Consider the following 20,144-nt stretch of genomic DNA (forward strand, 5'->3'; position numbering starts at 1 on the left):
AACACAGGTAGACTTGTGTACATTACAGTCCTACAAAGAACATTTCAGACAAATTCAATATAATCTATAGACACTGTTTCTGTAGATTAACTCCATTCAGAGGACTTGTTTCATTTGTGTGGAAACAACTCCTCTGTAGTCATACTAGATAGTGTGATTATGTGCACTCAATTCAAGTTAGATGTTTCCCGACTTTCACTCAATACACAGACATGCTGCTCAGTGGACAAATCTATTGGAGGCTAAATGATAGTGTCCGATCAATATGCCAATTCAGCAGAACTGGAAATAAGCCTGTTGGTTTTGGCAAAATGATAATGTCACAGACATGCAACTCAGCAAATGAGATGGTGGATTGGGTGGACAGGGAGGGGTGCAGAAACAGAGGTGAGGTGGAAGGAAAACAGTAGGTACAGAGAGGGAGGGAGAGAGAGAGAGAGAGAGAGATGCAAATCCCATGGCAACAGCAACCAGAAAACAAGTCTAAAATAGGGGGCAGTGTCCGCTATTGCTATAGCAACAGGAGAACAGCTCATTCACTCAGCTTCGGGATTTGCTGAAAGGAGAAAAACAAAGCCGTATTCCTCACATAACTGTTATTGACATTCATTACCAGTAAATTAATTTGGTTCTGCCAGCTGTGTCTCACTAAACTAGCCATGAAAAATAAGGATTCTTTAAGTATATTAGAAAAAAAGTCAGCAACACCGAGTGAATAATTTATCTTCCATCATTCACAGACTCACTGTAATTTCATCAAACAATGCCCTGGTGAAGCTGATATCCACACCAGCTGACAACTATTTATTAAATAAGTCAAAAAACAAAAATTAAATCATGATATAATTACAGTAGAGTAATTGCAAAATATTAATACTAGACTGTATGCCTATGATGACTACATAGATTTCTATTATAGAGCATCTTTTATCTTTTTTTCAAAATGCTGCTGCAAAACTGAGGCCAACAATAATTACATTTAAGGACATTTAGTTGCTCAACCATATAGTCAGACTTTTTCTCAAGGGACTTGATTACCACAGGCTGTTCTGTTGAGAATATATGACTGAGCTGTTAAATTGTAACACAAATGTCATAGCTTTTCTCAAACTGAAAAACTGCAGCACTGATCTCCACACCCGGTTTGTTTACCTGAAACATGTGGACAGTCTGCACTGCAGGAAAAAAAAAAAAAAAGACAACAGTGATGCTTTGCCCTGCCTACCGTCGACCAATCAAATTTCACATGTACCTGACTCCAACCAATGACAGCACGACAGTCTGAGTACGCGCAACCAATCGCTCTGAGCGAGGACCACTGATGCAACGGAGATGCAACAGACTTCTACTGAACAACAAAGTACGCTGTGAATCAAATAGTCCCCCCCCCTCAAAAAAAAAAAAAAACAAACAAACAAAAAAAAAAAAAAAACCATACCATGTCTCATTGCCAAGTACAGTCTCTGAACTGTAGTGGTCTGTGTTTGAGAGCCGTGTTGAGGTAAATCAAGCCTCTCAGCAGATTATGGACAGAAACTAACGGTCCTGCCCCGTCTCCCTTGGCAACAACGGGCTACAAGAAAAACAATGACAAGGTGTAATGCGCTACAGTAATGTGATTACTTTTCGGATTACTACAGAGCTACCATCACCAAAACGTGTCAGAACCCCTTATTATTTCCCTCCCGCCTCGAAATTTCACTCTTCCGTTGACTATATGACACTGAACTGGTCCTGTCATATGTCTATGTCCTTTTCCCGTAAGATTTCACAAAAAAATTAAAGTTCTCCCCCTTTCCATGGAAAGTTATGGACTGAACGGGATAATTTATATGTACATTTAATTCCGCTTTAGCCACATTTTTTTTTAAATAATGTCACATTTGCTGCCTTCCTGTTTACTTTTTTGATATGTTTCCCTCCTACTCAACACGAGCAACGTTTTTGAATTTGAAAGAAGTCGCCATTTTGTGGCTGAATTACAAACAGTAAATCGGGAACTTACAATTCATCGAAACGCAAAACATTAGGTGATTCTATTGCTTTCGAAGCCAGCTTGAAGGAGTAACTCGCTAGTTTTATGCCGGACCTAGCGGTGAGTTTGTGGGACGTCCTTCGGTGAGACGCGGAGGGAGGGGGCGGAGGGATCTACACCGAGCGGCACGGCTTGCCCTGGTGACGCAGTCGGTTGCTAGGTGTGAATGAACTGATGCTTTCTCACAATTAAGACGCGCCGCAGTTTACAGGTCGACCACAACAAAGCAACAACTGGTCCATTTGCGCTGTCCCGGATATTTCCGAGCTAAAATATGGCTCTTTGAATTCTTTAAGCTGTTGGACCCGAAAAGAAGTCGTGCTTTGCTGTAGCAACGCACCCCCAAGTGCTCTACAATTTTTTCTGCAAGAATGGAGTAAGTCATTCTCACGGTTATCACCTTGTTGTATCTGCTTGTGTGTCACAAGTTGCATGACTGGTCCGTTCTTTGGCTGGCTCCTCTGCGCTATACAATGTCTTCTATTTCAGTTTCTTCAAACTGACTATTTGGCTAAACATTTAATGCATATTTAATGGCGTCCCTTCTAGTTTGAGGGCTGTTTTGATTGCTTCGATAACAGTGGGTGGTAGGGTTAATACAAGACAGCTGTGTTACTTATGTGACATATGGGGGTAACTTATATTTCATGTAAATGTATTATCTCCAACCTGTGTACTGCAAACTGGAGGTGCAGTATCACATGTCTGTCGCTTTCAGTGGCTTGCAAGGGTTTCACTTGGTTTCCCATTATTGTTACCTAAACTGCTAAACGGCTTAAGTGCTCAAACAAACAGAGGTGATTAATTTAAAAGGAACATGCGATTGGAAGCAGTTGATCTGCATTAATCCGATTTAAGGATTAAGGTGTCCCTCACTTAGAGCGAGATCGTTACTCTGGTGCCTCCTGTCAACAGTTGGGCCCTTGACGGCGTCACTGGGTCCCACGTGTTTTGAGGACATCAAGTGCATTTTGCTTTGGGGCAGCTCAAAGCCCAAAGGACGCAGCTCTCACCTCTGTATCACTCACTGACTGCCAATTCTGAGAGTTGTTTTATCTAGTAATTTATTTTCATCTATATTTTAGGTCATTGATATTTGTTATAAATGTGCATGTTTAGGAGAGGTAATTGCGTATTGCTCAGGAGCCCATGATCCTCACATGAGGAGTTGCAGGTGATTCCTTCATTGAGTCATGTAGAGAAAGTTGCTGAGAGCAGCAGGAGTGATATCCTTGATTCCATCAGTCGACTGAATAAGTTGGATCTTTTCAGCTGCACACTTTCCTGAATGCTGTTTCTGTTTACCCTCTAGGTTTCATTATGCTCACCCAGCCCTGCGCTCTGTGGCCCATCTGTCAGACCCTGCTTGCTCTCAGCATATGCTTGGACTTGGACTGAATCAAAGCACCAATAGACAAAATGATGGCAACATCAGATCCTGTTTGGAAGACTCTTCGTGTCTGCCCGGCAGACCCCCTCGCTCTCTCTCACCCACAGGCTAACCACAGCCAATCACAGGGGTGCAGGGGGGAGGTGTCAGAGGAGAGTCAGCACTTAATTGGTGAGTTGCAGCGAGTGCGCTTTTTTATATTTTTCCCCATTTCAGGTGGGCTCGGCACTGCAGCACATTCGTCCTTCTTGAACAGTAAGTAATAAACTAGCTTCGTCTAAAATACTGATTTGCTGCAACTTTATTTTGAAAACATCTTACTTTGCTTTTACTATTGTCTCTTAGATTATGCTTTTAGAAAGCACTGTTGGATGACTGATATTTTTACATTTGCATGAATGCTATTTTTTAGCTGGAACATTTTCCTCCACGAGACAGCTTGTAACGACTGCAATTTTTTACCCTCCTCAATAGGTGATGGTCTCACTGACTGGATGACGGAAGAAGTGGATTTCTCCTCGTACCTCCCAAACCCCCCTTCCCCTCCCTCCTCCACCAATGCCTCCCTTCCCCCTTCACCCCTTCAGAATGATATCCAGGTGCCCTCAGACTTGGAGGTCATGACCTCCCTGCTGCAGGAGGAACTTGCCCAACTAGAGGACTACTTCCTGTCTGAACCAGTGCCAGAGAAAGGGCTGAGGCTGGGAAAATGTGACAGGGGTCCACTGCCGGCTGGTCCTCAGCCGTTCAGTCAGCTGCCATACACATCATATTCTACATCCAACCAATCAGAATCCAGCCCACTTCTTGTTACCCTGGCAACCGGAGAACTGGACCTGCTGAGTATCTGTGGCGGGCCCATTGGGCGATCCAAAATTCCAAGACACGCCCCGTACGGCTGCAATCGCCCCAGTGGGTGTGGTAGGAAAAGATTTCCTGATGGTGTGAGGTTCAGTGAAGGCTTTGATAACAGTTTGTTGAGTTCCAAAGGAAGCAACTCAGGTAACTCAGCAGTGACCCTGACCGGCAATTATGGCTGTGTAGAAGACGAACAGCTGGTAGGAAAAAGCTACTGTCTGGGTAGTGCAGTCGAGGTCAGAAGATGTGCCGTTCTATCCAAAGAAGAGAAAAACTGCTGTTTCAGCCAAGATGTTATAGGAGGTGCGAAGGTTGTTGGTGGAGGATTTGGCTTTGGTGGATCACTTGATGTCCCACACAAGAAAGAGGATTTGTTGATGTATAGCATGAGGGAGGTCAGCGGAGAGACTGGTAACAACGAGGTGCTAAACAGTATCAAAACTAGTGTGGAGGTGACAAAAGCCACCGTTTCTTGGAAAACTGAGAGCAGCGAAGGTTGTTATCTTCCAACAACACCACAGCCTGAGGGCTATCATAGCTTCTTAGGCAATGTCAACGAACAGGTCAAAACAGAAAGTCTACAGATAGGGCAACATGATTTACACTGTAATTTCCTTGAGGATCAGGGCCCGGAGTGTCTGTTAATGGCTAGGGAGAGTCTGAACCTGGAGTCCTCAGGGCACAGACAAGCATGCAGGCTGAAGGAAGACCACTGTGCTCTGAAATATGAAGTGGACATCACTCCAGTTGAAGGCGGGGAACGCAAACAGAAGAAGAGAGATCAAAACAAAACTGCCGCTCACAGGCAAGTTTTAGTTTCTGCTTGGTGAAATGTAACTTTTGACATGATTTTACAGGTAAAAATCTTCATTGAATCTTTCTTTTTTCTTAATGCAGGTATCGCCAGCGAAAAAGGGCGGAGCTAGATTCTTTGGAGGAACAGTTGCATTGCCTAGAAGGGAGGAACCGGGAGCTCCGGGACAAGGCAGAGTCTGTAGAACGTGAAATCCAGTATGTTAAAGACCTGCTGATTGAAGTTTACAAGGCCCGTAGCCAAAGGCTTAAGCAGGACACAACAGCGTAACACCAAGTTCCTGCAAGTACATTTAAAGAGGGTGTAACAGGGAAGATGTGGAGAGTTTCGTGTCTTTAAGATTGTCCAGAATTGAATGTTTAATTTTTTTCATGGCGAGAGAGGTAAATGCATGCTTTGCTAATGTGAATTATTTTTTACATTTTAAATCAACACTATCCAATGCTTCCATTGCTTTCGCACTCTACTCACTCGAGCCTGCACTGTGGCATTGCAATGCTTTAAATGACAATCATTTTTAATAAGTCTTGCACTGCGTGAATCTACAAATTGAAATAGGGTTATTTCTGAAGAACCGATGTAACTCATTATGCAGGTTGAATATTTTTAATAGCCTTACATTTGGAATTGATGTCAGCAATAGAACTTAATGTTTCTTTTCTAAACTTTCATTTGCAATTACTGTATCACTCCTTTCAGTAGCAGAAGTAGTCAAATATGCTGTTGGTGTCAGCTGCATCATTTCATTTTGAGCACATCTTTCAATCCAAATATTTTTCTAGAATAATTTCTTGCCATCCTTGAACAGAAAATTATATTTCAATTCCTATGAATATTTTAAAATGTTGGAACTGCGGTTGAAAATGTATTGACTTTTACAATTGCGTAAAGAACCGCTGACGTACAGAAGAGGAAAAAACTTTTCGTCAACCTTAGCAAAAATGTACCATTTTTATAATTTTAATATTTTATATTACAAATTTTTGACAAAGCATTAGATCGGCATTAGGTCTCATGCAGCCCTAAATATTCATTAGTTAATGGGATTTGTATGTTTTGAGCATGTGGTTCTTTTTGTCCCTTTTCTTTTTTGATGAATTTCAAAATCTACATTTTACCCTGCTCTGTTAGAAAGGTTACTCTGTCTAACATTTTTACATTTGTTCTATTTTTCTGATATTTGCATTACATGTGAAAAATCACCTTCTTTTGTTCAGCAGTGGTTGCAAATATTGTCCAAATTATAGACTCTGTGACCAAAAGAGAACTACTTTAATATTTATACTGTTCTGAAGGTGGAAACTGACATTTTATTGTGTTTGTGGCAATTTGTAAAATTTTCTTCTCTTGCATATTGCAAATTATACGATCTGTTTTGAAGCTCAGGATATGCAATTTATCCTAAAGTCCTACAAATGCCAGTAGATAATTCATGGTAGGAGATTATAGACTTGAGTAACAGCTCTTCTGCCCTTCATTTTACACAGGAAAGATTTCACTGATATACAGGTGTAAAAAAAAATAAAAAATGGTTTTCCATATGTACAAATATTGTAACTAGTGGAGCTTTAGCAGTCTCCTTCTGCATGTTTTTTCCATAAACTTACTCTCTTTCTCTGGAATAGAAAAAATTTAGGATTTCAGAAATAAATCGGGGATTCTTTCTCTAAAAGAATGCCTGTAAAGGCAATACGTTTTATAGGCCTCTGGCTGATCTGCACTAATTTGTAACAACTTTTGTATATTCAGGGAGTGAAGTGTGTTAGCCTTTTATTTGTAGAGAATTAACTTAAAAATCAAATTAGACCATTCCTTAAGCCTTTTGCAGTGTTAGCTTTGGTGTAGAGGATACTATCTAAATTATTTTCCAGTTCTTTTGTTGCTATTAAAAAAAACTAACTACTGTTACTTATAAACATGCCTATAATAAGGATAGATTTTTTTCTATGCATATTTATTTAAGACAATCTTGAAAATAAGCGCTGACTTATGGACATTTATTTATATTATTTAGTCCGTTTTTGGCAAGAAACACGTGTCCCACTGTTTGACCCCCTGCGGTGTACTATCAGCTCCAATTTTTAAAACCAAAAATGTACTGACGGCATAATTTAAAAACACATTATAAGGATTTGTAATGCCAAGTTAATTTATTCGTAAATGCATATTTTCTTTGTGTGTCAACTTTTTTCATTTCAAAATAAAATGTCATCAACTCAGCCCGCTGTGTTTCTCGCTTTTCTCCACCAGAAATTATTTTTGCCTGCACCGACTCTTACAATCTTTTGCAATGAGAAACTACAATCTGCTGTCTGATTGAGAATGAAAACATTCTTTGCCTTTTAAGATGTCATAAATCCTTTTTTTCCCGGCTAAAAAAAAGTGCTGACCTCCAGGGCCCGATGGACGCCGACAAACGCTCCCTTTTGATCCGAGCCTGCGTCCTCCGGATACTTCCCACACAATTACTGAGAGGAATGAAAACATCTATTGTTATCATCAGTAATTGGCATCGTGCTGCAAAATGAACAATTTTCAAATTAATTCAACGCTAGCCTTCCGAAAAATGCCCATGTGTGTTTTAGCTTAGTGGCCCGACACTTAAATTCAAGTCGTTTATATGTGTTTGGCCACAAACCACAACCTACCTCACCTGGCTTTAAAATCAGTACAGCATAGGACACCCTCTATCTTTAGACCCTCATTTCGGAGAGAGGAAACTTTAATACAGCCAACATGTATAAAACCCAACTAAAAACGAAAAGCTGCGCTACTTCGTTCTGGATCATAAAGAAATGACGATTAACGCAAAAGTTAACGGACCCACCTGTTTGTTGCTCTTATAACGAAAAAAGTGTATCTTTATACCTGCAAATCGACGTGGTAAGTGTTTAAGTGAAATAAAGGAAGACTCTTCTATAATTAAAACGAGAATCTACCGTCGTTTCTGTGGAATTCCGATCACAGTTACACTGTGTTTCGTGGGAAAGTGGAACAACTGGAGTCATGAAATTTAACTTCAGATTACAGTAAAATCAAAGCACACAGCCAACAAAGATCTTCATTAATAAAATTTGATTTTATTTGCACCATTATAATTCTATGTATTGGGTTAAATTCATCGTTTTAAAGAAAATGATCTGTCCTCCTCTATCACATTCCTCAAGGCAGGAGGAAGTAGTACTGTGTGGTAAGGAGGGAGTATTTCATCATGAACTGGACTCACTTACAGCCGTCCAATGAGCTGATGATAGTCACATTGTGGAGGTGCATGTTGTGAAGCCTGAAGAAGCTTCTTACTGGCATTGAGGCCTATCAGGACCTTCAAACAAATACAAAAGAAAGTGACTAATTTGAAGTAAGTGTTCAAAGTGCTAACACATGCACAGATGTAACTGAGGTATTGAGGCAAGATATTTTACTAACCCATGAAAGAAGATGCAATGAACTATGACCAGTAGACAAATTTATATAAAGAAACGACTGAGCTCAAGGCAATAGCACTGATAATAATTAAGTGGTATGCCCTGAAGGCATTAAAAGGAAAGTGTGAATTTTGTTCCATAAAAAATAAATATACTCATAACTAATGTGTGGTACTTTCTGTACTTAAAACGTGATAATTACAAAAAGGTGCTAACGAAATTTTGAAAACAGAAACGGACTCATTGTAATGCCGGCATCTACCCCTCTGTAACCTGCTCATTTCATTACCTGACGTATTGCGTCCTGCTCGCTGTACAGGCACAGGGTTGCTATGGCGGCTTGTCTCACTGTATTATGGGAATCCATGCATGCAGCTCTCAGAAGTAAGATGGACACGTCCTCCTGCAACAACAAGGATACAGCGCCATCGACATTTACCAGGTTTCCCAGGGCTGCACAACAGTGACGACGTGTGAGGGCATCGGGGTCAGTGGTCAGAGACGCCAGCATGGCTGCTGTCTTCCTGGCTTCCTCCATCCACCTGCTCCCCTCCTCATCGTCCATTCCCCGTTCTACCACAGTAGCCAAATCTCCTGTTGTCTCACTGTGTGAACACTTGTGTTTGTTTTGTTCCTTCTCCTTGCCCCACTCTGTAGTGTCACTGCCCTTTCCGTTGGACTTGCCCATTTTAAACCCTCCCCCTGCTGCGATATATCCCAACCAGTTCCCAACTGCCCTGCAAGCCATTCGCCGGACAGGCAGGCAGGAATCATGAAGACAGCCTATCATGCTTTTGAAAATGTCAGGCTGCAGCTTGGGAGACCTGAATGGATCCAGATTTCCCAAAAGTCTGCATGTAGTTGCCCTGATCTGGTCTTTAGAGTGAGCCAGTGCCTGGTGCAGCACTGAGGCTTCCAGGTGAAGCTGAAGGCAGGCAGGCCGAGCGGAACAATGGGCTACTTGGGACAACAGAGTAAGGAACTCCACGGCAGAGTCCCACAGCACATCCAGCTGCAGCAAGTCAAAGAGCAGAGAGCTGGCAGTTCTGGTTAGCAGAGTCTGGTTTTTGGAGGCAGTGAGCTGGCTGTCCCTGGGTGGAGCGAAAAAACCACAAGCAGCTTTTCTGAGGCCGGAAACAGAGTGCTCGGGGTCACACAGGAGCAAACGGCTCAGCAGGGAGAGAGGCAGCTCCAGAAATGGAAGAGGGAGAGTTTGAATTACCTGCCAAAGCATGAAAAACAAAAAAAAACATCCAGACAACCTGTCACAGATCAAACAGCCGACAACCAACAACACGATGCTCTCATAAAAGTACAGAGACATTAAGATGTACGGTAATGTGTGCCTGATGTGAGCCCATTGCAAGAGTTATCCTGTGTTGCATCAGAGAATTAGGTTTGTCAGCAAGGTCTTTATTGGAACACGGGAAGGCCCTAACCTGCAGGAGGCTTTTGACAATACCACAACTGTCATACAAATGAAGAATCGTTGACATGGTGTGTAAAGGCAGGTCCAGGGCAAATGGAAAGCACAGCAGTTTGCAGCTCAACACGGACAGGCTGTCATGGCTCATATTCACCTCAATTCCCCCAGGACTGCCTTCAACAAACAAATGAAGACTGTCGGGTACAAAAGAGGTTATTGTTAGCTCCAGGCATAGTTGCTGTGCTGCTCTAACATCCGTAGTAACTCATGAAACAGTAGGTCAATTAAGACATCTGTATACCAACCAGTCAGTGCCCAGCAGCCGGCTCAGGGTGTGTACACATTTCGATTCACTCTCAGAAAACAGAGGAATGCATGAGTATGGATCCTTGGTGAAGACAAACAGCGCAGCAGACAGGAAGGAATACAGCCCTGATATAAAAAGACATTTTAAAAAAATGTATAAATTCTTAACATCTAACAGTGTTTTTGAAAAGGCTGGGTTTCATAAGATGCATTATATATTTACCATTTGCCGAACAGAGGTTGGTGTCTGCTGATGTCTTTGCTAGTGAAGTTCCAATTTGTTTCCACAAATCCAGAAACATAACTGGATCTAAACATGAAGAGCCATTTTCATGCTGTGAAAAAGAAAAAAGAAAAAAACAGCAAAAGCCCAGAGGAAAAGATTGAAGGTCTATCTCTGGGATTCATCCAGTTAAATTTTTTATTGCATTACAGGTATTGTCTGACCTCAGAGAGCATGTGTAGAAGTAAATACAGTAGGCCATCACAGAGTCCCAAGCCGGAAGGAAGAGAAAGTTGGGGCTGACAAGGCAGAGGAGAGGGTAACACTTCAAACAATTGTGCATCGCTTGAGACTTGAAACTCAAAAACTGTTAACGTATTGCAAAATAAATGAAATATTTGTCACAGATTCAGTACCTCATGTGAGTCCAAAAGCAGATTTTTCAGCAAGAAGGTTAGATTGTTCATATCAACTTCGACATCGACATCGTGTTGTGCTAACAGAGACAAAGCAGAGGCAGCCAAAGGCTAAAGAAGAGAAGCAGAATTAACTCTGTCAGACAACTGGCCAACTCACTGTATAAACAAAAGCAATTGCCAGAGTCATGAAATATACAACATGTGGAGCATGGTGAATGGTCAACCGCTACTGTTAGCTAACTTCAGTGGGTACTTACGGCCCAAAGAATGAGGTCTGGTCGACTAAGAATTGTGATGAAGGGCTTGGTGAACTCTTCCAGTCTACAGTAGGAGAGCAGATGATGAGCTGCGTTTGACAAACGACTGTGACGCATTAAAGTCAGTCACCTGTACACACGCAGTATTCAACAAATGAAAAGAATCAGCTTCAGTGAGGAAAAAAAAACAAAACAAACCTATGGTCTTCTTCCATCCAGTCATGATGTTTATTGCAGTAGATCAAGAGCAATACTATAATTTCTTTAAGCGCTGGTTGCTGAGCAGGAAAGAAATGCACAAAAAAGTCAGGAATGTTGTTGTCTGATGCCTCACTGACAATGCATTGCTGAATATGGCTTCATTCCCAAACAATAACCTTGATGAAATTTGAGTTTTCTACAGTATCATTGACCAGGTCAAAGAGGACATGGGGTAGTCCAACTTCACGGCCGATGCGGTACGACTTCTCAAGGTCAGAGGTGAGAATCAGGTTGCATAAGACCTTCAGTGGTTGCTGAATCTGCCATGCCTCTTTAACAGCGCCACCTGTTAGCTGACCAAAAAATAAAAAAAGAGACTAAATACAACATTTTTCCTGAGGGAGTGTCAAATTATGCACAGTAGTTGTGTAATTACCTGAGCTTTAAAAGACAGAATCTTGGATTTAAGTTGAGGTATAATGGCACTGTAGTTTAATAGTTCTTTCTGCTGCTTGCTTGGATCTGATTCGAGGGCCAGTTTCTCCCAGTACTCCTCACTGTCAACATACTGAGAAAACAAAAAAGGATTAAAGGAGTAAAGGACACATTTTCCTTTAACATAGAAACCAGTTTCTTTATTACTAAGGCACATTTACTACTGTATTCTTGATATAATGGAACAAGACACATTTTCTAAATGAACAATGTCTTTTATAACTACAAAAAACAACTGGCGCTGACCTGCCTGTGCAGTGTGGTCTGTCTGTCTTCATTGCATCTCCACACCAGTTGCGCGCCAACCTCGACAGAGGGGAATTCCTGTTCATAGTCTTTGCTGATCTGACCCCTGAAGAGGAAATGCCAATAACCTTGAACACACACCTCAGTCCGTTTTGGTTGTATATTGTATTTTTTTTGTCCTGAACTTCCATAATCACCTGTGTTTTGACCTCACGCAGGCTTGAATCTTTGGGCTGAGGATTTGACTGGCAGCTGCCATGACTGAGTGACCCGAGGTAACAGAGCCATCGCTGGATTGGGGCTTGGCTCTGGGGGGTGTTGCTGCAAAGTTGGCCCTATCATTTCCCACTCCATCCTTTTTTTTCTGTCAATGTACACAGGACAGCTCCTCCATGAATTTCCGTGGGTCAAATTGAAGAAAGAAAAATCAGTTGGGGATTCACTTTTGCACTGTCAATACCTACTGGTTTCCCTCTGCTGCTGTTGTCCCTCTGTTCCCTGGCCTTTCGCAGTAATCTACTCTCTCCAGAATTTGGTACCGTCTTCGCTGCCACTTGCTGAAGTTTCAGCACCAGCATGTCTGGGCTGGGTGTGACTGTCAGAGGGCTGAAAACATTTGTGTCTGACAGCACTGTGACAACACATCAATATGGGAATAAAACCGAAATCAGAATTATCTCAAAAACAGACCAGCGTCATGCACATTTATAAATTCTCCTTTAAAATTCAGAGTTTTTAGCCTCACCTAGAACACCATCAGCAACAAAAGGATGGTGCAGGAGTTCTGGCCATGACAACCGCTTCTGAGGGTCTTTGGTCAACAAACCTTTCAGGAAACTCTGCAAGGAGAATATCAGATAAGCACTGTGGTTATTGCAATATATCCTGTTTGTCATACAACAAAAAAACCTAACGATTTGTCTGTATTGGTCCATTCAGCAGGCCCGTGGTGATCCCTGAGGATACCAGGGATAAGTCCTCAATATATTCGACTAAAAGTCGAGGGTTTGAGTCTGCTGAAGTGCAGTTTTCTGATGACTTCTGAAGACCCTAAAAAGATCTAAATGCTATCAAATGTGATTGCCTTTTTTTTCAAATCACATTTTTACAAAGTGCATATGTTGGCTTGGATCCACACATGATACAGCCCGACTACACAGTAACTGTACCGTACCGTGCAAGTGTCGCTCATTGTGTCTGGCCATTTTACTTGGTCTCTGACAATGAGTTGAACCAGGTGGAAGATGGAGTTAGTGTAAAACGGAGGCGCCCCCGTGTGGAGCTCATACAGGATGCAGCCTAAAGACCAGAGATCAGCAGTGTGGTCATATGGCTTTTCCTCCACCAACTCAGGAGACATGTACAGTGGTGTTCCCTTGATAGAAGTCAGCACCAAGGTGGAGACGCTCATGGCCCTGGCAAACCTACAGCAAGATGGCATCACATATAGTTTATCTATGAGGAAATGATTAATACAGCTGCTTTTGCTTCAAAATAATCAACATACCTACCCAAAGTCACACAGTTTAACCACCCCACTTTTCCCCAAGAGTATATTTTGTGGTTTCATGTCACGATGAAGAATGCGATGGGAGTGTAAATAATACAGAGCTGAGACCAGCTGGCAGGCAATCTCGCGGACCTTGGAAGAAGGGAAGAATGAGCAAAAGATGACCATGTGAAACTATGGTAAATCTGATGTTTGGCAAAGCTGTGTACTGATAGTGAATACCTGGCTTTCTGGTAAATTCCCATCATCCTCAAGAATCTGGAACAACTGGCCCTCTGCATATTCAGTTACAACCACAACCTGTTACAAACACATAAGGGATTTTGGTCATGTGATTATGAATTTAGATGTACAGATCATTAGTTTGGTAGATCAAGAAATCTAAGAGACAGCGATTTTGGTGAACTAAGATGCACTCTGTGTTTTAAACAGACCATTACGGTACACACACCTCAGTTTCAGTCTCAAAGCTGTCAAAGAGCTGGACAATGTTTGGATGTTGGAGACCTCTCATAATCTCAATCTCCCTCTTGAGACTTCGTAGCTCCTTTTCAGAACGACCCACCTTTGGCATGAACTTCAGAGCCACCACCTAATGTTAAACATACGATGAATCTGTGTGGCTAAACAAGCCAGTCAAACAGCTAACAGACTATGCTCCCAAAAAAGCTACTCACCTGGCCAGTAAATCTTTTCCTCCCCTTGTAAACTCGACCAAACGAGCCCTCTCCCACCAGCTCCAAAACGTGATACGAGTTCATGTCGACGGCAGGAGGTGAACGTTACAAACTGAGCTTCTTAACTGTTAGCACCGCTAAATTATCTGTTAGGGCAGTACACAAGCGGTTGCTTCATACAAGATTCCTTTATACTTGGATTTAAAACTTTTAACTTTGCAACTCACTAGATATGGCTACAAGCTTACTGTTTTTGCTAGCGTTAATTTAGCTTACTGCTGTGTGCAACTACTTCTTCGATATGGCAACAATAAAAATAACTGCTGGAGTCTACCTGCCGTTTCACAAAAGTAACAAACGACATAGTTCAAAGTTTGACTTGCCGCACATATATTGTTAGTATTTGTATGAGTGACCCTTTAATCGCTAACTTTCAACGACAAACGGTTATTTTAATCATTTCATTACATTGACATTCAAAAGTAAAAGCTGGCTTTTCTCTGGACAGCGCGTATGCAGGGGTCCTTAGCCTAGCAACCACTGTTGCGTTCCTGGCAACTGAAAACAAAGCAGGCGGCTGTCTGGAGACTCCAGGTTGTCAAGCATCAATAAAATAATCTGATTTTTTTTAAAAAGCCCCGAAAAACTAAAAAGTATAGCAAATATTTTGATTATGTTTTTTGATGAGTATAGGTAGAGAATTTCTTCTGTTGAGTAAAAAAAAGAAAAGAAAAGAAAAAAGACACTGACAGCTACTGACAATGTTCTTATATCATATACAATAATTAATGAAATAGAGAAAACAAATCTTGAATCAAGGTGCTCTGCAGCTTGAAGGAATTGAACCTCGAGTAGTGTAGAATTTCACGATTTTTATAGATCTAAAAAGAAAAGAATAAACAATGCATACAGTACGTGATCAGTTTCAGTTACATAGATGAGTATATTAGAGTATATAGCCAAATTTGTGATGCTGTCGGTCAGTTGGTCCATTTTTCCATGACTTTGGTAAGAAATGTTCATCTCCTGAGCAAGAAAACTTCACACCAACAGGCAAGTTTGAAATGACATTTGGTGTGAATATTCAGGGAGTAAGATGGTTGTTAATTATTTTGATTGCCTCATGACCTTACAGCTACACCGACACCATTAGGTCAAAACGTCTCCCTTTCCACTCTGGACACTCAGAGGATGAACAGGTTTTGAAGGTTCCACATCTTCACATTACTGCAAGGAAACATAGAAAATACAGCTGATTTGGTTGGAAAAAACTTTTATTCAGCCCGTGTCTATAAGGACTTCTTAGCTTTTTGAAGTCTGAGAAAATAACCCTGATGACGCCAACAGGGTAAGCTCAGCTTTGGTCTGGAAATTTAGTGGAAAAAGCCTGCATTATAAACTGGGGAAATGGAGTGTGAAAGACGTGGGTGCTTGCTTACCTGTCACAAAAGATGCCACTGAGTTGCATTATGGGAAGTGTAGGATCTATTGTTTCGAACATTCAGGCGGTTGCGGCCTCCCCTTCATGAAACCTTTCCAGTCTGTTTTTTTTTCTAACCTGTCTCCCTCATGAGACACCAACCTACAGGCATGTGGAGTATCTAGTAACTGGAGTACAGGTTCAAGATCTGCAATAAAAAGCTGGACAACAAAAAACAAAACAAAACAGGAGCTCATCCTTTTGTTTGAGCTCCTCTTGGAACTGGCTCTCCATATGCTTCTGTTCCTTTTTTCACCAGGTAAAGTTGCTCCTCAAAAGCCTTGTTTTTCTTCTTTCAGAGACTTTATCTCAGTGACTGCAAAGTCGAGGGTGTCTCTGAGGCCCTGCACAGTGTGCTGTAGCTGCACTGTAGCCGGCATGTACTGCTTTGGGCCATAAAGGGCAACACTAAAGTGTATTGGCCCAAATGCATGAAAAATACAAACATGCATGTAGTTCAGGGCTGAAACTCCAGTCCCACCTTAACACAACCTTTACACTTATCTATACAGTTGAATCTATTTTAGTCTAAGGACAGGACTCCTTGAAACATTCCTCAACAGAGAGCAACATGTAACCACAGTCAACAACTCAAATGAATACATGTCAGATGAAAACCAAACCTTTTTTGAGAGCAAAATGCAATAAAAGTGTTGGGCTTATATTTTTATATTTTTCTTATTTTTCGTCATTACCACAAAATTATCACAGGATGCTGCCACATCTATTTTCAGTTTCAGTGGAGTTTGTCTGGGGTTCAGTTTGGTTCATTGTACATTATTTTGGTGAAACTTAAGGATAGGGTTTGGGTCAAGGTTTTAATCAGGTTTTACACACACGCTTGGTTAGTTATGTTACAATGCAAATTTCTCTTTTTTCCATTTTTAATCCACTGATTAGAGACACTGACAGCAAGAGTAATCTGCTTTGGCATTTTGAGAAAAAAAAGATTATGCATGTTTGCCCAAGAAACCCCATTGTAATCATAAAATCAACCTTTTCTATTTGCATTTTTATCAAAAATATATTAGAAGTACTGTTTTTCTCAGTGTGGCTTTCTGGTTATGAGAAATTGTTAAAATTGTGATGCATTAGCTCAACAAACTATATGAAAATGGATTTAAGCTTCAGGCAAAACATGAACAAATAACGGAGAAGAGTAGGCAAGCCTAGAGAGGCACAGTGCTGGAAAAAAAAGTTTCTCCAGGTCAAATGACAAAATCTTACCTGTTTTCTTTGTCTGTGCATTTCAGCTCAGTGAAGATACTGAACGGGTTCTAACAAAGCTCTTGATGGCATTTTACAACTCCTATCTGATTAATTTTGAACATTCATGAAGCTATGGTAAGAGCACTATGGGAAATATATTGACATTATATATTTGTTCAAGCACAGAAAAAACCGCCAGCATCTTTTTATTCGTAACAAGATGTGAACAGATTTTTTTTCTCTTGATAGTATAAAGACAAAGTGGAGATGACACAAGGTTTCCTGGTCTGACCCCATCAGTATCTTGTGTTACTACTTACACATAAAGCAGACCACTTTTTATGTTTTGTGGATAGTCTATCATTTACATCTCCAGTCTCATGGTGGAACATACAAGATACATTCACATAAACAGCATGACTCATTCTTTGACAAATGAGTATAATCATAGTAAGCTTCTGTTACTCCATAAGTCTTCACTTACTAACAGAAAGAACGCCATCTGCCCTCCGATACAATCTTAAAACAGATTTATAAATCAGTCATTCTTAAATAATTGAATTGCTCTCCGCCAGTGAACGATGCTGTAAAAACTGGCCCATGGTTGAACCTAACTGCTGACCCCAGGTATATGAAGAAAGAAATGATTATAATCAATCAATAATAATCAAATTTATAGGACTATAAAATGTTGGTTTATGTTGGATTTGTATGTTAAAAAAAACAACAAATGTGTCTATTAAACAAGTATCACATTTTTTTGAATTATTTTTATAGTGTATATAGTGTTTACTGTTATTGCATAGATATTCAAGTCAGTTTCAATCTCTATAAGTTGATTTTCACAACAACAATCTAGACACATGGTGTGTTTTGCACACATACTGTTTGTTAATAGGCTGTAACCGTTTAGCTAACCGTCGCCCTCCACTCCAACATATGTTTTGCTTATTGTTAGCTCTCTTGAATGTTCAACCTCCGCTGTGCAGAATGATGTACGTGAGGAGTTTGACACTAAAGGACTGTTTTCAGATCATTCTGCCGAAGGGGAAAAAGGTCTTTGCTCACTTCAAATCTCAGTCTCAGGCTTATTTGAGCCATTTCTCAATGTGTTCTCGCATAATCTTTCGTGCTAAAAAATTTTTTGTGTTATAGATTTCCAGAAAGTTTTTGATGGTGTATATCATGATCTTCTTTGCTTCAAACTACTGAAATCTGGCATTGGTGGGAAATTGTATAAATTTGAATCTCCGTTGCATGTGCACATACAGGTTGTTTGAAATCAAGCAGCAGGCATTGGGGTCAGACTTTCTGAAAGGTGGTATTTTCTTTATTCAAATAATGTAGTATTCTGGCAGAGACTGAACCGGATCTCCAGAGTAAATATTGTACATTGCTGGTGTAGTGAATGGCAACAAAGCTAGATGAAGATACAACTCAGATCATGTATTAAGAGGAAAGGGGATACCTAAATGTAAGTTTGTGTTTCATATTGGTTCAGTTCTTTTGTCATACTCAAGAGAGTTACAAATATTAATGTTTTGCCTTAGATGATCATCTTACTTTTGAAACAGGAATAAGAAAGGTGTCAAACTCTGCTGGTAGGGCTCTGGGGGTCATTCTATATAAGGTTAAGCTTTGTAAAAATCTTGGATACAATATGAACATGCAACTGTTTAAATCTTGTGTGTGTCCAATTTTGGATTTTGCTGCAGGGATCTGGGGTTTCAGTCAAAAAAGTGATAAAGTGCAAAACAGAGCTATTGTTGCTTTTTGGGTTCACATAAAATGGTCTCAAAACTGTCTGTGTGTGGTGAGGTAGGATGGAGGTCATCTGAAGTTAGGCAAAAGGATGACATGCTGCTACTGTGTAATAGATTAATTAACATAGCTCACAATAGACTTGCTAAACTAAGACTTTATTGGAATTGCTCAAAGAATTATCCATGGGCAAGTGAACTTGCAGAGTTACTCTCTACATTTGGTTTATATTCAGAAATAAGTTGCCCTGTTGTGTTAGTTTATTTAATCTATATCTGCTATTTGAAAATTTCAAAGAAAAATGGCCAGTAGAAATAGTAAGCAAACCAAAACTGTGAACATATTGTGCTTTCAAACACACGTACCATCCCGAGTAATATGTAATACCCTTACCCTTTTGGTTAAGCTTTTTCTGAAAATGTCTGCTGGGCATCCCAGTCTATTTGATATGACCAGTGAATGTAGACTACAGTACATGTTTAACATATGAGACAATTGACATTGCTCAGTTTTTGTTAAATACCTACCCTCAACGTATGACAGCGCTGTATGTTTAATATGTTACATTTACATCTGACATGTTTTTGACACATGTATGCAGTGTGTTTGCTTCCTTTCCTTTTTGTCTTCTGTCGCCTCTGAAGGTAATGTAAGCAGTTTCTTATTAGTCCATGTGGGCTGTGCACCTTTAGGTGTATGACACTTATACATATATTTATATATTCCTATTATTTTCAGAAACTGCAATAGTCCTTCATACCAACAGGTGGCAGCACAATAAAAGTAACAATTCCCAAACACATTTTTGAATTGAGGGGGAATTAAAAGCATCAAAAGATAAAGTAATCATTATGCAGATCGCCCCCATCCAGAGTGTCATATAATGATTTATATTTCATTGATTATTATTACAGATGCACTAACATGTAAACAGAATTTTACTGTTGTTGGTAGTCAGGTGAAACTAATTTAACTACTTTATATACTGTTGGGAAGATTAGTGTATAACAAATTAGCATATTTTGGATGCTCATATGTTTTGTACTCAAAATCTTAATCTCCTAAATCATTAGTAACTTGCTGTCAGATAAATGTAGTGGAGTAAAAAGTACAATATTTCCCTCTGAAATGTGTGGAGTATAAAGTTGCATCAAATGGAAATATTTAAGTACACGAGTAAATGTACTTAGTTACTTTCATGACATTACAGGATAGATAGAAGTAACTAGGATAGCAGGAGGAAGCTAATCCGACCATGTCAGGCTACACTGACTTGTGTCTTCCTCACTTTATTATAATATGTCTCTAATATCCCTGCAGCTCACTGATGTTCCATTCAAAAAGCAGTGTTTGGAATGTATTGTGGCATCCCTCTTAGTTGTATATGGGAATTGGGTATGGAGGGCATGTGT

The 20,144-nt window shown here is 40.4% G+C and overlaps 2 protein-coding genes across 2 annotated transcripts; one reads left to right on the forward strand and one right to left on the reverse strand.

Moving 5' to 3' along the window:
- Positions 1 to 2,270: 2,270 nt before the first annotated feature.
- Positions 2,271 to 5,568, forward strand: atf5a (activating transcription factor 5a). Its single transcript, XM_040151012.1, has 4 exons — positions 2,271 to 2,411; positions 3,348 to 3,596; positions 3,900 to 5,088; positions 5,181 to 5,568. Exons 2-4 carry the CDS (start codon positions 3,455 to 3,457, stop codon positions 5,365 to 5,367), a joined length of 1,518 nt encoding a protein of 505 aa, XP_040006946.1. The 5' UTR covers positions 2,271 to 2,411; positions 3,348 to 3,454; the 3' UTR covers positions 5,368 to 5,568.
- A 2,620-nt stretch (positions 5,569 to 8,188) lies between these two features.
- stk36 (serine/threonine kinase 36 (fused homolog, Drosophila)) lies at positions 8,189 to 14,764 on the reverse strand. The gene is made up of 20 exons (XM_040151533.1): positions 14,283 to 14,764; positions 14,057 to 14,197; positions 13,828 to 13,905; positions 13,607 to 13,737; positions 13,270 to 13,519; positions 12,841 to 12,934; positions 12,560 to 12,726; positions 12,293 to 12,459; positions 12,096 to 12,201; positions 11,791 to 11,922; positions 11,531 to 11,707; positions 11,352 to 11,431; positions 11,154 to 11,217; positions 10,894 to 11,004; positions 10,702 to 10,776; positions 10,478 to 10,589; positions 10,254 to 10,380; positions 9,962 to 10,142; positions 8,812 to 9,744; positions 8,189 to 8,419 (listed from the first exon to the last, which is right to left on the reverse strand). Exons 1-20 carry the CDS (start codon positions 14,364 to 14,366, stop codon positions 8,324 to 8,326), a joined length of 3,306 nt encoding a protein of 1,101 aa, XP_040007467.1. The 5' UTR covers positions 14,367 to 14,764; the 3' UTR covers positions 8,189 to 8,323.
- Between the last annotated feature and the right edge of the window lie 5,380 nt (positions 14,765 to 20,144).

Source organism: Xiphias gladius, chromosome 17, assembly GCF_016859285.1.
Source record: "Xiphias gladius isolate SHS-SW01 ecotype Sanya breed wild chromosome 17, ASM1685928v1, whole genome shotgun sequence".
NCBI lineage: Eukaryota > Metazoa > Chordata > Actinopteri > Istiophoriformes > Xiphiidae > Xiphias > Xiphias gladius.

Excerpts from the sequence above, each read along its gene's own strand:
- atf5a (XM_040151012.1), top strand. The coding sequence starts at position 3,455 with ATGATGGCAACATCAGATCCTGTTTGGAAGACTCTTCGTGTCTGCCCG. Across the intron at positions 3,597-3,899 it reads GGAGAGTCAGCACTTAATTG|GTGATGGTCTCACTGACTGG; the intron begins GTGAGTTGCAGC and ends CCTCCTCAATAG. Across the intron at positions 5,089-5,180 it reads AACAAAACTGCCGCTCACAG|GTATCGCCAGCGAAAAAGGG; the intron begins GCAAGTTTTAGT and ends TTCTTAATGCAG.
- stk36 (XM_040151533.1), bottom strand. The coding sequence starts at position 14,366 with ATGAACTCGTATCACGTTTTGGAGCTGGTGGGAGAGGGCTCGTTTGGT. Across the intron at positions 13,520-13,606 it reads GTTAAACTGTGTGACTTTGG|GTTTGCCAGGGCCATGAGCG; the intron begins GTAGGTATGTTG and ends ATCTTGCTGTAG. Across the intron at positions 11,218-11,351 it reads TGGATGGAAGAAGACCATAG|ACTGGAAGAGTTCACCAAGC; the intron begins GTTTGTTTTGTT and ends CTCCTACTGTAG.